General features: G+C 36.7%; 1 protein-coding gene across 1 annotated transcript; it reads left to right on the top strand.

Annotated features, from left to right (window-relative positions):
• Positions 1-8,258: 8,258 nt before the first annotated feature.
• Positions 8,259-16,967, top strand: CPSF160 (cleavage and polyadenylation specificity factor 160). The gene is made up of 22 exons (XM_079012471.1): positions 8,259-8,762; positions 8,990-9,142; positions 9,467-9,620; positions 9,709-9,841; positions 9,943-10,088; positions 10,198-10,478; positions 10,556-10,607; positions 10,681-10,923; positions 12,028-12,156; positions 12,277-12,354; positions 12,466-12,603; positions 12,684-12,778; positions 12,848-13,047; positions 13,384-14,108; positions 14,202-14,282; positions 14,364-14,429; positions 14,524-14,601; positions 14,686-14,907; positions 14,986-15,117; positions 15,197-15,373; positions 15,905-16,461; positions 16,563-16,967. The coding sequence occupies exons 1-22, from the start codon at positions 8,425-8,427 to the stop codon at positions 16,675-16,677; spliced, it is 4,293 nt and encodes a 1,430-aa protein (XP_078868597.1). The 5' UTR covers positions 8,259-8,424; the 3' UTR covers positions 16,678-16,967.
• Positions 16,968-17,190: the final 223 nt, after the last annotated feature.

The following is a 17,190-nucleotide window of genomic DNA, read 5'->3' as shown; positions in this document are numbered from 1 at the left end:
ACAACAAGAAATCCCGAAGTACCCTCCATCTGACGGGTTGACTCGTCGAGCCAGGCTTGGACTTGTCGAGTCACCTTGGACTCGGCGAGTTCATCTATGGACTCGGCGAGTCCAGCCTCCAGAAACACAAAATTCGAAATTTTCAAACATATCAAGCATCAATACAATAGAAACCAATCAAGGCTCTGATACCACTGATGGGTTTTGGTCATAAGACATCCTATGTGCTCATACAAACCCTAATGCTTGGATCTAGGTTTCTCTATTGTACATGCTTTGAATCCAAGACTATAAACCCTAATTCTAGCATATGGAAATCAATATTAACATATAATTAGGTTTAAGATATTACCTTGATTGTTATATAGTAATAACAATCCCAATTCCCCCTTGAATTGACTTTGGAAGGCTGAGAGTCATAAGTGTCACTCCTCTAATGGCTTACAAACACCAAGAGCAAATGGAGAAGGTATAAAGAGAGAGGAGAGAGGTAGGAATTCGTCCTTAGGACTTCTTGGGAAGGCTTAGACGAATTCATGAACCTTAGGGGGTTTATATAGGTGTAAAGATTAAGGTTTTAGTCCTTATCCTTATCTAGTTGCTTGTCCACCAAGTAACCATAAGATAAGTCTTAGAAACCCTTATCCTAGTCGAATTCTAAGGCATTATCTTCTTAAATTCGTTCACCCTATATATAAGATAATCCTTACCTTATTTTGTAACTATCACATAATTACAATTCAGCCCCTCTAGTTTAATTAATTACACTTGATCACAAAATTAATTCTTAATTAATTATTGACCAATGTTAATTAAACGAATATGATTTCTCCTTTAATATATTATTCTTATAACATATTAATAAATCATAATAACCTCTCTCTCTTTATTTATTTCTCCAATCAAGTTGCTTTGGTGAAGGCAACCCAAAAGGACCATGCACCATCGGGTCAAGTACATACCAAAATAGTTATGGACTTAGACACTAATCCAACAATAATGACTTAGGAGGGTAACTACCTATTAGCGTTGTTCACATATTGGCAACTTGTTTTTTTTTGTACCTAATAAACCAACTAACTTGTTTTAACCGTTTACATTATAACAATATTACCGGCTAACCTCCATTTTAACCGGTAAATGCAATTAATTCATTTAAATGAAAAGGAAAAGAAAATACGTGGCTTATGACGTGGCTATTTCGCCCTTTGTATGTATTCGACTTCATTTAAACAAGTGTTAGGTGTATCGATCTAATTTATTTAGGGTTCTTAATCTTAACAACTACTCCCAAATCATTTCGCAAATCAATCCCGGTTACTTAAGTTTTCTCAAAATTCAGTCGATCGAAGCAGTAGGAACTGAAGTTGGGACTTGAAATCGTCTAACGATACGTATCTCACTACAATGGAAGCATCTAATGGTAAGTATCTCACTATAGATTTTCACTTTAACGGCGTGTTTGCACCAAACCGTTAGTGTACTTAGACCCTATGAGAATGTTAGTTCGTGATGTGGATTTTGGTGGCATGGACTATAGAGAATTTGTGTTGTGGGTTTCAAAGCTGACAAGACGAAGCTGTGAGAACTTGTACCATTGTAGTACTCATGAAAGATTAGCAAAGGGTATCAGAAGAATCGACAATGATGTTGACTATTTTGAGTTTTATTGAAGATGGTTACATGGATAAGCAGGAGCTAAGGATGAATGTGTACATTGACCACGAAAACGAACCCATTCTTGACTGGGCCGATAAGGAGTTGTTAACAGGTGATGAGCTGTCTGATGTAATAGAAGATGATGATACAGAGTCACAAATTTCAGATATAAGGGAATGTGAGCATGAACCTGATGAAGAGGTGCATACATTTGACAAAACAGATGATTATGAATTCTTGAACAAGTTGTGTGGTAAACCCATTCTCAATAGTAATCAAGAAGAAGTAAATGATGCTGATGATGATGAAGATAGTGATAAAGATGATGAGGTTGTGTTCCCTGTCTTTGATGAGAAGCAAGAATGGGATAAAATGGTCCCAATTTTAGGTATGAAGTTTGCCAACCCTCTTGAATTGAAGCTTTGTCTAACCAACTATGCTGTCAAGAATGGGTATGACTTATGGTTTGAAAAAAATGATCATCAAAAGCTGTTGGCAAAATGTTGTAAATATAAGAAGAACAATGTAACACCTGTGTTTCCGGGCTTGCCATTTTTAGCAATGTAATAGTCTAGGTTAACCTTTGTAACCCGTTTTGAAATAATAAGAGTGTATTATTTGAGTAGTATGTGTTTTGTGCTTAATTGCTTAATTATGTGGTTTGATTAATTAAGAATAAAAATAAGCGTCAAAATTTAAGTGTAAAATAAACTTAATATCTTTGGATAATGTTGTAGTAGTTGAAACGAGGTTTCCGAATATATATAGAACGCCCAAATCTGACTTCGTATGAGGAAGTTATGATTTATCGAAGTTTCAACTTTGCGGTATGCAGCCTGAAATACTCGATTTGAAATCGAGCGGTTTTTAGCCGAAGCATTCTAATTGAGGATCGAAGGTCTCGTTGTTGGTATCGAAACGATAAAAAGTTAGGCAAGAACGGACGTCAAACGAAGAAGTTATGAATTTATAACGAAGTTTTTCTGTCGCGGCCTATTAAAAATAAATAATAAAAATAAAGTCGAAATTAGCCGACGGAGTCTAAACGAAAGTTGTAGAGCATAGTCTCACCTTCGCGTGGATATAAAGAACGTCGAAAACGGAGTTCGTATGAAGAAGATATGAATTTCCGAAGTTTATTAAATAATTTGTATTTATTTTTAATTGGAAATTCCGGCATTATCCGAAGGGGAGTCAGCAGTCCAATCTGAAGTACGCCCCGCGTACTCCGAAGATGTCGACACTCGCAGCAAGTGGCTTCGGATGACGAACGCCATGACGATTTCGGACCTGTACGCCCCACGTACAGGCGTACGCCCCGCGTACGTGCGAGGCTCAGCCTCTATAAAAGGCTTGCGAGGGCAGCCGAGAGTTTTGTTCATTTTCTCTCTTCTCTCTCCCGTTTTGCATCGTTTTGCGTGCCAGAAATACCCCGAAGCCCCGGTATTATTCTCGAGCCCCGAGGCAAGTCCCGAGATCCCGAAGATCCCGAGAAGTGCGATTCCCGAATCGAAGCTCTGCCCGCAAGAAGTTCGATTTTTGTGAAGATCTTCCAGATCTGCTGAGGATTACTACTTCTGCAAGTCGTAGTGCTGTCCGATCGTCTTCTGATCAAGTGCGTGTATACTACCTTTCATAAACACAATAATAATACAAGTATGGTTCGAGTGTATTAAGTATATTGTTGTTTATATGTGTGAGTGTGTAGTTACTTTCTTCTAACGCATGATTATGAAGTATTTTATACGAAATACGTGTTATGTGTAGAATTTGTTGTTATGTGTGTGAATGTATGTTCACCCTCTTCCATCTCATAGATCTGAATTGCTTTCTATGAAATACGTGTTACGTGGGTATGCCTCATCTGTTATGTGGAATATATATTGAATGAAAATGATATACAGGTTTTAAACTATGTATGAAAATATATATTTTATCTACTAATATGTTGGGTAGAACATGGGTAGATTGTTGGTGTGTAATAAACAGATGAGAGGCCTTGATGTTGTTGTTGTTGTTGTTGATCTAGTTATTCAGTGGAGTATGGATAACGACCACGGACTCTTTCTAGACAGTCCAGTGGAACGCTAGCAGGTTCATAACCTGTAGGTGTTGTGAACGATGTGTTCACTGGTGTACTCTATCCCCCTCATGGTTGCCTTTAGGATATCTATTGTTGAGGAAACCCCTTCGCAGTGATGTCCGTCCCGATGAAAATCCTAGATTAGGTCCCTTGAGATAGATGTTATTTTAGGGACGTAAAGTGAGGATAACGGGAATGGGTAATCGGGATAGTGTTGGTTGGTGAAATCAAATATAACTTATTTATTGTGGGTTGAAAACCCTATATGCTCACCAGGCTCCCAAGCCTAACCCACTCAGTTTTATTTGTATTACAGGTAGTGGCGCGAGGGCATAAGATGGTTAAATCATCAAGTTGTTTTGTTTACAAGTCTGTATATGTATATATTTGTTGAATGACTTGTAATGTTATCGTTTATGCTTTATGGTCTGTATCGGAACATGACATCCCGAGTTTTGATTATATAATGAAAATGCATCTCTTGATGAAATGCTTTGATAAATATTATTTTATCATGTTTTGTTTTGGGAACAAATTCCGCAACTCTTTCAAATCAAAAGGATTTACTCTGAAATTATTTAAAAGCATAAATGAAAATCGGTCTTTTCTGGCCGAGATTTTGGGGATGTCACAAACACGAAGAGTAAGAGTTTCCCCTTTAGGTTGTGGGCAACCTGGATGAAGAATGAGAGGTCTTTTCAGATTAAGTCGTTAATTGATAGGCATAATTGTGCAAGAGTTTTCAAATTTGGGTCCATTGTAAGCTACAAATGGATTGGAACTCATTTCATGAATGATATATTACAGAAACCAAAGATGAGCATTAGGAAATTGAAAGCTAAGGTCAGTAAAAGGTTTAACCTGATAGCTAGTGTTGGACAATGCAGAAATGCTAGGAAATATGCATTTCAGCAGATAGAAGGTACTTTAATAGAGCATTATGCTAAAACATGGAGTTATGGAGAAGAGCTAAAAAGGACAAATCCTGGATCAACAGTTAAGATGGAGGTGGATGTGATGCCTGATGGAGAAACATACTTCTCAAAGTTTTATGTGTGTTTAAAGGGTTTGAAGGATGGATGGATGGAGGGTTGTAGGAGGGTAATTGGAGTAGATGGTTGTTTCTTAAAGGGCATATGCAGAGGTAAGTTGCTTGCAGCCATTGGGAGGGATGCAAACAACCACATATATCCTGTTGCATGGGCTGTGGTTGCAGTAGAAAATAAAGAATCATGGAAGTGGTTTCTTGATCTTCTAATTGATGACATTGGAATGGGAGTTGGGCATGCACTAACCATAATATCAGACCAACACAAAGTAATGTTCACACTTCAATTATTGTTATTTTCCATACTTATTTTACATACTTAATATGTTTTTGCTTATGTTGTTTATGTTTTGAATATAGGGATTAGTTGAAGCTGTGAAGGAAAGGGTTCCAGCTGCAGAGCATAGGCAATGTGCTAGGCACATATGTGCTAATTTCCAAAAAAGATTTAAGGGGAAAATATTTAAGAAACTGTTTTGGAGAGCTGCTTGATCTACAGTTCCATAAAAATTTAAATACCATATGAATGAAATCAAGAAGCTGGAGCCACTGGCTTATGAACATTTGATGGAAAGGGACCCTAAAACATGGTGTAAAGCATTTTTTCAGGTTGATAGGAGTTGTGATGCATATGAAAATGGTGTTTATGAAAGTTTTAACTCTGTGATTGAAGCTGCTAGGAAGAAACCACTTATTACCATGTTAGAAGAAATCCAGATTTATGTAATGGAAAGGTTGTGTATATACAAGGCCAAGGGTCAATCTTGGGATTTAAGCATATGTCCTTCCATAAGGTTGAAGTTGAATAAGCACAAGGAAACACAAAGGTAAATTCTTATTGCTTATATGTTTGTCATTTTTAATATTTTCTAATTTGTATATGATTATGGATAGGTTTTGGCAAGTGGTACCTTCTGGGTATATGCAATTTGAGGTGAGGGTGGGGACTGAAGGGTATGCTGTAGACCTGAATACTAGGCAATGTGGATGCAGGGCATGACAGTTAGCAGGGTATCCCTGTGTGCATGGATATGCTGTCATTTCAAGCCTCAATAGGGACCCTGAGGAGTATGTGTCAGAATGGTTTAATTACTACATCAATGTATGCAAGTTGTTATAGGTATAACATTAGGCCACTAAACTGTAGTGCTATGTGGCCTGAAGTGGATTACACCAAACCATTGCCCCCTAAAAAAAGAAGACTACCTGGAAGACCAACAATGAAAAGGAAAAGGGACCAGGTTGAGAGAGAAGCTAAGGGAACAAGGCATACAATCTCAAAAAAGGGAATGATCATGAGATGTACCATTTGTAGGGAAAGAGGACATAACAGATCAACATGTCCTCAAAGACCAAATGATGTACCATTTACGTCAGGTTCTAACAAAAAGAAACCTAAGAAACAAGGTATGGTGTTAAATTATCTAATATATTATACTTGTGTGCCATTTCTGCATTTTTTCCCTTTTACAGGTAAAGTAGACCTTGAAGCTGAATTGGAAGTGGAACATATTGTCATGTTTGAAAGTGAAAGTGATAGTGACTTTGAAAGTGAAAGTGATGTGGAAGCTAATGTTCCTGAAGTTGATGTTCCTAAACCTGATGTGGAAGCTGAAGTTGATGTTCCTGAAGTTTATGTGGTACCTGAAGTTGAAGTTAATATTCCTTTAGTTCAAGATAACCTCGTAGGGGAGATTCAAGATGACATTCAAGTTGATGCTAACATTGAAGTTGATGTTCCTGAAGTCGATCTGGTACCATAAGTTGAAGTTGATGCTAACATAGAATATGAGATTCAAGGTGACATTCAAGTTGATGCTAACATAGAAGATGAGATTCAAGCTAACATTGAAGTGGAACATGAAATTGAAGTTCAAGATAATGTGGAACAGGAAATTCAACACAATGCAGAAAATCAAGTTAGGAAGAGGACAAGAAAAACTTCAGAAAGAATCACAAAGATTCAGATAAGGAAGAACATAAGGAGGAAGGAAGGAAGCAGTACTGACCACCCACTGGAGTTTTGAATTCAATGTGTTGTTTTATTTTGCATGTTTTGGAATCTTGGGTCTTGTAATATCGTTTGGCACAATAGGACAAACTTGGCACATCTTTTGGAATATTTTGATACTTTAACATCTTGGGTCCTGTATGTTTGGGAATATTTTGGTACTTTAAGTACATGTTAATTTAAGTACATGTTTACCCTCCCAAGTCATTATCCCCTAATTTATGTACATGCTTATTTATGTGTTTGTATACATTACATGTTTACTGTCTTAATACATCAAACTCCCAAGTTACATGTTTACTGTCTTAATACATGTTTATTTATGTGTTTGTATACATTACATGTTTACTGTCTTAATACATCAAGTATTAAACATCAAACTTTAGTCATAACTTTCATTGCATACAAAACTTCATGAAGTACATGATTTAGTCATAACACATCAGAGACGAATACATCAAACAAGAGTACATCAAACAGGATACAAAGAACACATCAAACTTTAAAAAATACATGTTTAACATACAAGAAAAATAACACAAACAATGCAGCTTTATGAGTAAACAACTTCCACTTCACTTTGTCCAGTTCTTGTCTGAAAACCAAATCAGAGTTCTTCTCTTCTTCCAACTTCTTCCTGCAATAACTAATTTCGTTTTCCAAATTTCCAAGCTTGAATGTTAGGTTGTAGATTTGTCCAAAATCACTGTTCTTCTGTGGTTGGTACTCATCGTCTTCCAGCCATTCCCAAAAATTACATCTTGGAGTTCTTGCACTCTTCATGAAAGGATAAAAAAAATTAAATTGAAGAAAAGATGAAGAAGAAGATTCGGTTTCGGGTTGAATAAATAAAACATATTTACCAAAGAATTTTGACAAACTCGAAATTTTCTTCCTGGATTATCGGGTGTTCTTGAAATCTTCACACGAGATGGCATGTCACGCTTACATGGATGGTCAGCTTGGAGTTCGACATTTTGTTTGGAAGAAGCAGAAGAAGAAGCCATTGTCGATCTAGGGCTTCAACGACAAACATCCTCTATATAATAAGTGAGGTGTAAATAGACACGTAACATGCCACGTATAATCTTCTGGAGCCACGTATTTTCTTTTTCTTTTCATTTAAAGGAATTAATTGCATTTACCGGTTAAAATGAAGGTTAGCCGGTAATATTGTTATAATGTAAACGGTTAAAACAAGTTAGTTGGTTTATTAGATAAAAAAAAACAAGTTGCCAATATGTGAACAACGGTAGTTACATTCCTAAGTCATTATCCCATGTTTCAAAACAAAGTTGATTTATTTCGAAATGTAATGGTAGCCAATTTGATTACTCAAAAAAAAAAAAAAATAGTTATTTACTAAATTCTCGTGTGGTATTTTTGTAGTATTCCTACGCGATTTCACAAACCACTAATTAGCATATCTAAACAATAAGAACATCAGTACAAATTTAAAAGCTGAAGTGAAATAGAAGTACATATGTTCTTCCCTGCCCAAACGTCGCAGGGAGGTTTAAGCTCTTAAAACCCTAGTCACATATTGCACGATCCTCTCTCTCGCCCTCCCAAAGCAATCCTACATTACACAAATCATCGTTGAGGGTTTAATACTCAGACAAAATGAGCTACGCAGCGTACAAATTGATGCACCCGCCCACCGGAATCGACAACTGCGCTTCGGGATTCATCACGCATTCTCCCGCCGACTTCGCTTCCCGCATTCTCCCGGTTCCTACTGACGATATCGACCCCGTCTGGCCCTCCACTCCGACTCCAGGTGTTGGTCCTATCCCAAACCTCATCGTGACCGCAGCCAATGTTCTTGAAGTATACACCGTTAGGGTTCAAGAAGACGGTAATAGTACTAATAAGGATTCTAGCACCGTATCTCAACCACAGCGTGGCGGCGTCATGGCAGGTCTCTCTGGTGCTTCACTAGAACTCGTTTGTAGTTACAGGTACTGTCTTTATTTTCAAACTTATAGGATAACATTAAATTCAGCTGGTGTGGTGAAAAAGGCCATTGCAATTCAGCAAATAGATAGATACATTTTAGTTGCGAGCTTAATTCATCTGCTTCATTGTTAATTTTCATTGCTTCCATGTGATACTCCCATACATTTAAGAAGAGAGACGCAGTTTGAATTTTGAGATCGGGTGTGCTAAATTATATCTTGTAATACAGGTTGCACGGCAACGTGGAATCAGTGGGTGTGCTGTCTTCTGGAGCAGAGGAGCGGACAAGTGGTAGAAGAAGAGATTCTATCATCTTAACATTTGAAGATGCAAAAATCTCTATTCTAGAATTTGATGATTCAGTTTATGGACTTAGGACAAGGTGATTTACACATCTTTAATCCGGAATCTCATCAAAACTTGACTTGGTTTGTTTGCATACATTTTCATCCTCACCTATCATGCTTTGGACGATATTCTTCTATTTTATGATCTTCGCGTATACCTGTGAATACTCGAGATTCAAATGATTTTTCTCATTTAAAACTTTTGATCATAGATGCACTAGCTTCTATTATCGAGTCAAATAGATTCTCCATTGGTGTTATTGTGTCGGGCACAAGCATATTGCAGGCTTCATGACAGATCTGTATATTTGGACCTCTAACCATAACAACATTGATTTTCCTCCTTTTTTCTTTTCCAGTTCAATGCACTGCTTTGAGGGTCCACAGTGGGTTCATTTGAAAAAGGGCAGAGAATCTTTTGCCAGAGGGCCGTTCATCAAAGTTGATCCTCTAGGCAGGTGTGCAGGGGTACTTGTTTATGGCCTACAAATGATAATACTCAAAGCTGCTGAGGTCTATTCTGCTACTTTATACATTATCGCTGTTGATTTCATCTCAGATCCCTCAAAATTGATTTCATTTTTGTTATTTTGGATGTTAGGCTGGTGGTTTGGTGGGAGATGATGGTGGTTCTAGTGGTGGAGGCTCAGTTTCTGCACGTATACAATCATCATATATGATTAGTTTACGGGAGTTGGATGTCAAACATGTCAAGGATTTTATCTTTGTTCATGGTGAGGAACTTTTTAATTGAGTTCTATGTGGACATATTGCTTTCAAAACACAGATTCAAATATATCTTTCAGTTACAAGTTTGATAACATTCAGTTTATAGGTTACATTGAACCTGTTTTGGTCATCCTTCATGAGAAAGAACTCACTTGGGCTGGGCGCCTGCCACATAAGCATCATACCTGTATGATTTCTGCACTTAGTATCAGTACCACTTTGAAGCAGCATCCACTCATATGGTCTGCCACTGTAAGTTCTGACCCCACAATTGCAACTGAATATCTGAATCAGTCACTATATAGTTACAGTTTTTTGTTTTCTTGTGTTTCTACTGAATTTTTTATGTTGTGTGTATCAGAATCTTCCACATGATGCATATAAGCTTCTTGCTGTGCCCTCTCCAATTGGTGGAGTTCTTGTAGTTTGTGCAAATACAATTCATTATCATAGCCAGTCAGCATCATGCATATTGGCTTTGAATAATTATGCTGTTCCCATGGATAGCAGTCAGGAGATGTCAAGATCAAGTTTCAGTGTGGAGCTTGATGCTGCAAATGCAACTTGGATATCAAATGATGTTGCCATGCTGTCAACAAAATCCGGTGAACTACTTTTGTTGACACTTGTACATGATGGCCGGTAAGTAATTGATATTATTTTTATATTCCCTTTTGTTGAACTGATGACAAATAGTTTTATTTTTTTAATCTTTGCAGTATGGTGCAGAAACTTGACCTTTCCAAATCTAAAGCTTCAGTATTAACTTCGGTCAGTCATGGTGACATAAGCATTTATGTTTCTCTATTTTTGCAATATGTGATAAGGTTTTATCGTATTACAGGGAATTACTACTGTTGGAAGCTCTTTCTTCTTCTTAGGAAGTCGTTTAGGAGATAGTTTGCTAGTGCAGTTCCATTGTGGGGCAGGGTCTTCTATTGCAAAGGAAGAGGTTGGTGATATTGAAGGCGATGTTCCATTAACAAAACGATTAAGAAGATCTTCCTCTGATGCTTTGCAAGATTTGGCAAATGATGATGAACTTTCCTTGTATGGGTCAGATCTGAACAATGCCCAGTCTGCCCAGGTTATTCATTTCCCAACTTTTTACAAATTTGTTTCCCTGAGTTTATTCTTTCCTTTTATTTCCCTGAGTTTGTCTTCAATTTAAATAATATGATTTGAACATTATTTATCCTAACAACACTTTTTTCGGACAACACGCAGTGACTGTTTCCTTTTTGACTTAATAGGCTTAATGTATTAAGCACTTAGTCTAGACAGTTATACACGCTGTTTCTTTTTTACTTAACTTGGACATAATAATGACTTAGGGGAGGATTCTTTTTGACTTAGTGGGCTTAATGAGTTAATCACTTAATCTGAACAACTATACATGGCATGGCTGATCCTTTTTGACTTAATGTGGACAAAATGACTTAATGGGTTATACCAAAAAGCCTGTCTTAATGTATCACGACAATAAGCATGTACCTATTTGTCTTTCTTCTTTTTTCCTTCCAACTCTCCTCATGTTAAATTGTTAAAAACTTAAAATAGATGAATATTGTGATTTTTTAACTATTAAGGGTAGAATGGTCATTTAGTCTCATTCAGATGGTTTGTTCAGTTCAGAAAAGAAACAAACAGACCTTATGTATACTTCACTTTATCCAAATAGACTTCATTACCCATTCGGCCACTTTATCATTGTGGGTTATTTATGGGGAAAAAAAAGAAACAGACCCTCATGGGTTAAGCCAAAAAACTCGGCTTAATGTATCCACACACCAACCCTTAACATATTTGCCCCTTCTTTTTCCTCCCAACTCCTCTTAGGTTAAATTTGATGAATGTTGTTAAACTTGGATGCATATTGTGAAATTTATTTGTTGGAATATACGGGTGAAATGGTCATTTAGTCTCATCTAGACGATTTGTTCAATGTAGAAAAGAAACAGACCTTCTGTATACAACACTTTCTGACTCTAGCCAGACAGACATCATCACCCATTCAACTACTTTACCCATACATGAGTTAATGGGCTAAAAGAAACAGCCTCTTAATGGAAAAAAGAAAAAGAAATAGGGGTGTGTAAATGGCAAGGCATATACATATTCTTCGTTTTAAGCCATATATACAGCATGTAATATAATAACATTTCCTTTTTTTTTTTTTTAAACTATGCAGAAAACATTCTCGTTTACTGTAAGGGACTCATTGATTAATGTTGGCCCCTTGAAAGACTTCTCTTATGGTTCAAGAATGAATGCTGATCCAAATGCTACAGGGGTTGCTAAACAAAGTAATTATGAACTTGTGAGTTGTCTCTTTTGTTCTTTAGTGATTGGTATTTTTCCTTTTCTTACTATTAATACATCAAATACTTAAAAGTCTACATCACTTCAGTTCTTATTTATGCTCTTAACATATCTCCAGGTGTGCTGTTCTGGTCATGGAAAGAATGGCTCTCTCTGTGTGCTTCAACAATCTATCCGTCCAGAAATTATCACCCAGGTCTCCCCATTTCCTCAAAGAACCTCATACTGTTACTATACTCTCACATTCATGTGATTTCACCACACTAGTAATGACTAATTTCAAAAAGTCAATATGTTCATTTTGTAGGAAGCTATACCAGGTTGCAAGGGGCTTTGGACTGTCTACCACAAAAATTCACGCAATCAACCTGAACATTTGAAAACAGCATCTGAAGATGATGAGTATCATGCATATTTAATCATCAGTTTGGAAAGTCGAACAATGGTAATATTAATATGGCATGTAAAAGTATAAAACATGTGACTATTGAGTATTGGCTAATTTTGTTTCTATTATGTGTGCAGGTATTGCAGACTGTTAATAATCTTGAAGAGGTGACTGAAAATGTTGATTACTTTGTTCAAGGAAGTACCATTTATGCTGGGAATCTTTTTGGAAGGTGAATTTATATCTTTTTGGAAGGTAAATTAGTAGTTACTTTTTATAAAATTTTGTAACTTTTTGTTAGGAGGCGAGTCATACAAGTGTACGCTCGTGGTGCTCGAATTCTTGATGGTGCTTTCATGACTCAAGAACTAAACTTCCGACCTGCAAATTCTGAAACTGCTGCAACTTCTCCCAATTCTTCCTCAGTGGCATCCGTCTCCATTGCTGATCCGTATGTATTATTGATGATGACAGATGGAAGTATTCAGCTTCTTGTTGGAGGTACATTTGCTTTAATAGTGATATATCCATGTTTTTCTATACAACAATTACAACTCTGGCCCCTGAGGTTATCATTTTTTTTTTCTGGTTTTGGTCCTAAGAGAAACAGGCTTGCAATTTTGGTCCAAATTATCAGCTGAGTGATCAGATTTAACAATTTTAGGATGAAATTCCTTATGAAACATGTACCTAAAGACCAAAAAAATTCAGATTTGGACCAAAACTGAAAGTTTTTGCTGAACACAAGGACAAAAATTGTAATTTCTTGTTGGCTGTGGTAGGTTTTGCATGTTCTTCAAGTAAATGTATAAAGTCTCTTGTTGTTGATGCTTACAGACCCCTTGACATGCACCATGAGTATCAACAATTTGGCTGCATTTCAGAGCTCCAAGAAAGCGATAGCTTGCTGTACACTGTATCACGATAGAGGAACAGAGCCATGGCTAAGAAAGACAAGTACAGATGCTTGGCTTTTGACAGGTGTCAGTGAGGCAATTGAAGGACCCGATGGAACACCTCAGGATCAAGGCGATATATACTGCGTAGTCTGTTATGAAAGCGGCTCACTCGAAATATACGATGTCCCAGTTTTCTCTTGTGTTTTTTCGGTTGACAGCTTTGTTTCCGGAAGAATCTTTCTCGGAGACAACTTATCCCAGGAACCTTCCAACGATAGTCACAACATCAACATGAAGGTTGTTGAATTGGCCATGCACAGGTGGCCAGGGGACCACAGCCGCCCTTTTCTGTTTGGAATCTTGGCTGATGGGACGATTCTTTGCTATCATGCTTACTTGTATGAAGGAGGTTCCGAAAATGCTTCTAGAAGTGAAGTGGTTTCTTCTGTTGAAACCTCTTCATCCAACCCTTCAAGGCTTAAGAATTTGAGATTTTCACGTGTTTCTTTGGATACATACACAAGAGAAGAGATGTCAACAGAAACCCCGTTTCCAAGAATAACAATGTTTAAAAATGTTGGTGGTCACCCTGGGTTCTTCCTCTCCGGTTCAAGACCTGCCTGGTTTATGAAATTTAGAGAGCGGATTCGAATCCATCCCCAGGCATGTTGTAAAATCACAAAATTACCCTTCTTTCCATTTTCCCACATTTCTTCTGAGTTCTGACCATGTTTATGTTTATTTATTTATTTACAGCTTTGTGATGGATCGATTATTGCCTTCACGGTTCTTCATAACATGTACTGTAACCATGGGTTCATTTATGTTACCTCACAGGTCAGATAGCAAAACTTTTCTTCTTCTTCTTATTTTCTTGTTTCACCTTCTAACAAATAATGCATTAATTTTTATTTATAGGGTACATTGAAGATCTGCCAACTTCCATCTTTGCTATCATATGACAACTATTGGCCAGTACAAAAGGTCTTTATCAGCCTGTAACTTAATCACTTTCACATATAATTCTATTGGATCACTATCAACAGTATCAAGTAAACATATCTTTGTTTTTTGATAGATTCCTTTGAAGGCCACTCCACATCAAGTAACATACTTTGCCGAGAAGAACTTATACCCGCTTATAGTTTCTGTTCCTGTGAGTGGATTGTTTTCTATGTTTACACATTCTTAATATCCATATTGTTGTATTAATATTTGTTGGTTATTTTTGCAATTGCAGGTGGTAAAGCCTATAAACCAAGTCCTATCATCTATGGTTGATCAAGAATCTGGTCACCAAATCGAGCATGATGTTTCAAATCTTGATGGTACTTATACCGTAGAAGAATTCGAGGTCCGGATTTTGGAACCAGAAAGTTCTGGTGGGCCATGGCAAACTAAAGGAACAATCCGCATGCAAACTACTGAAAATGCACTAACTGTGCGAGTCGTTACATTATCTGTAAGTCGAAATCAATTTTTTATTATTATTATTATATAAAATTATTATCGTTAATTGTTCCAAAATTGTGGTTCATAGAATACAACAACCAGAGAAAACGTAACACTTTTGGCGATAGGGACAGCTTATGTGCAAGGGGAGGACGTGGCTGCAAGAGGGCGTGTTCTTTTGTTTTCCGTTGAAAGTAGCACTGAAGTATCACAGCCAGTGGTACTAGCTTAGCTGTCACTGTTTAATGTCTGTGTTGATTTTTTTTTTTGACATTATTATATTTGTTTCTGGTTTTAAGGTTACAGAGGTATACTCCAAAGAAATGAAAGGTGCCATATCAGCTCTAGCTTCAATTCAAGGCTATTTGTTAGTAGCTTCGGGCCCCAAAGTTATTCTACACAAATGGACAGGTTCCGAGTTGAGTGGGGTCGCTTTCTTTGATGCTCCACCACTCTATGTAGTCAGCTTAAATATTGTAAGTCATCTTCTACATCTTTCATTTTTTTGCCTGATTTGTCCGTTAACATTTTTGGTCTCTGTTCCAAGTAAAATGGCTATATCACCTTTTTCTGTTATTTATTTATAAATATTTGTTAATTGGAACATTTTAAATTATTACTTTGGACTTGCCAAGCCCACCCCCACCCTTGTAATATAATAATAATAAATAATAATTTAAAAGTTTCATTTTTGGTTCCGAAAAAATTCTCTTGCAAGTTTGGTCTTTTATTTGAGGTTGGTTTCACATTTTTGGTCCCTATTCCAAGTAAAAAAACTATTTTTGGTTGTTGAGGGATGGGTAATTTTTGCAGTTTTGGTCCCAAAAATATAATTATTTTGCTTGGAACAAGCACCAAAAATCTCAAATAAGGACCAAAATTGCAAGAGAACATTTTAGGATCAATATTAAAAAATGTAATTTACTCCAATTAAATTAAAATGTTAATATAAAAAAAGCTGAGTTGCAAAAAATAAAATTAGTTTAACTGGTTGTTGATGGTTTAAGGTAAAAAATTTCATTCTGCTTGGGGATATCCACAAAAGCATATATTTCCTAAGTTGGAAAGAACAAGGATCTCAACTAAGTCTACTAGCAAAAGATTTCGGATCCCTGGATTGTTTGGCAACAGAGTTTCTAATCGACGGAAGCACCCTAAGTCTGATGGTCTCGGATGACCAAAAAAACGTACAAATATTCTATTACGCGCCAAAAGTCTCTGAGAGCTGGAAAGGCCAGAAGCTTCTTTCTCGGGCAGAGTTTCATGTCGGGGCCCACGTCACCAAATTTCTACGCTTACAGATGCTTCCAACCTCCAACTCCTCTCCATCAGATAAAACCAACCGTTTTGCACTTGTGTTTGGGACCTTGGATGGGAGCATCGGGTGTATTGCGCCTCTTGATGAGCTGACTTTTAGGAGGCTTCAGTCTCTGCAGAAAAAACTAGTGGATGCTGTTCCTCATGTTGCTGGTTTGAATCCCAGATCTTTTCGCCACTTCCATTCCAATGGAAAGGCTCATCGCCCTGGCCCTGATACCATTGTTGATGCTGAACTCCTCTGCCAGTAAGTTTCCTCTTTTGCTATTTCCTTTTAACTCTTCTTTTTCAAGATTTTCTAGTTGTTGGACATGTTATATTATATGCATTTTTGTATGTTTTGTGCAGTTATGATATGCTGCCTTTTGAACATCAGCTTGAGATTGCAAACCAGATTGGGACAACACGCTCTCAGATCATTTCAAATTTAAATGACCTGGCTCTTGGTACTAGCTTCTTGTGATTATTATGATTATCATGTTTCACAGTTGACTTGGTTGCTTATAAGTCAACTGATTTAGTGTATGGATTGGAATTAGATTAATGATTGTAGTGGGTCGTGTACTTGTGTTGGATGAGTTTGATGTAACATAGATAGGGCTCGTCAAAATGAAATTTGTATAATTTAACATTGGGGTTTAAGTGAGGCGAGGCTCAATCATCCGTGTCACAAATTATTTATAAACACATTTTTTAGTGACGCTTTTACATTTTTTTGGAACAAAAACAAATAAAATTTAAACTATTAGTATATGCTTGTTTTTATAGTATATTACTGAGAATGAACTTCAACATCAAATTTTTGATATTTATGTTAATAAAAAGTATTTCACGAAATCCATCGCAAAATAAAAGATTATTTAGTTCGGTAAAATTCTAAAAATCTGTTGCTAGTAATTTAAAAATTGATTACATATTTATTGTAGATGTTTTCATGCTTTAGAGTTTGGACATATCCATTGTGTTTTTTCCTTCT

Source organism: Lactuca serriola, chromosome 8, assembly GCF_051521515.1.
Source record: "Lactuca serriola cultivar US96UC23 chromosome 8, Lser_US96UC23_V15, whole genome shotgun sequence".
NCBI classification, from domain to species: Eukaryota; Viridiplantae; Streptophyta; class Magnoliopsida; order Asterales; family Asteraceae; genus Lactuca; species Lactuca serriola.
The sequence above is the reverse complement of the archived record's forward strand: the minus strand, read 5'-3'. Positions and strand labels throughout refer to the sequence as shown.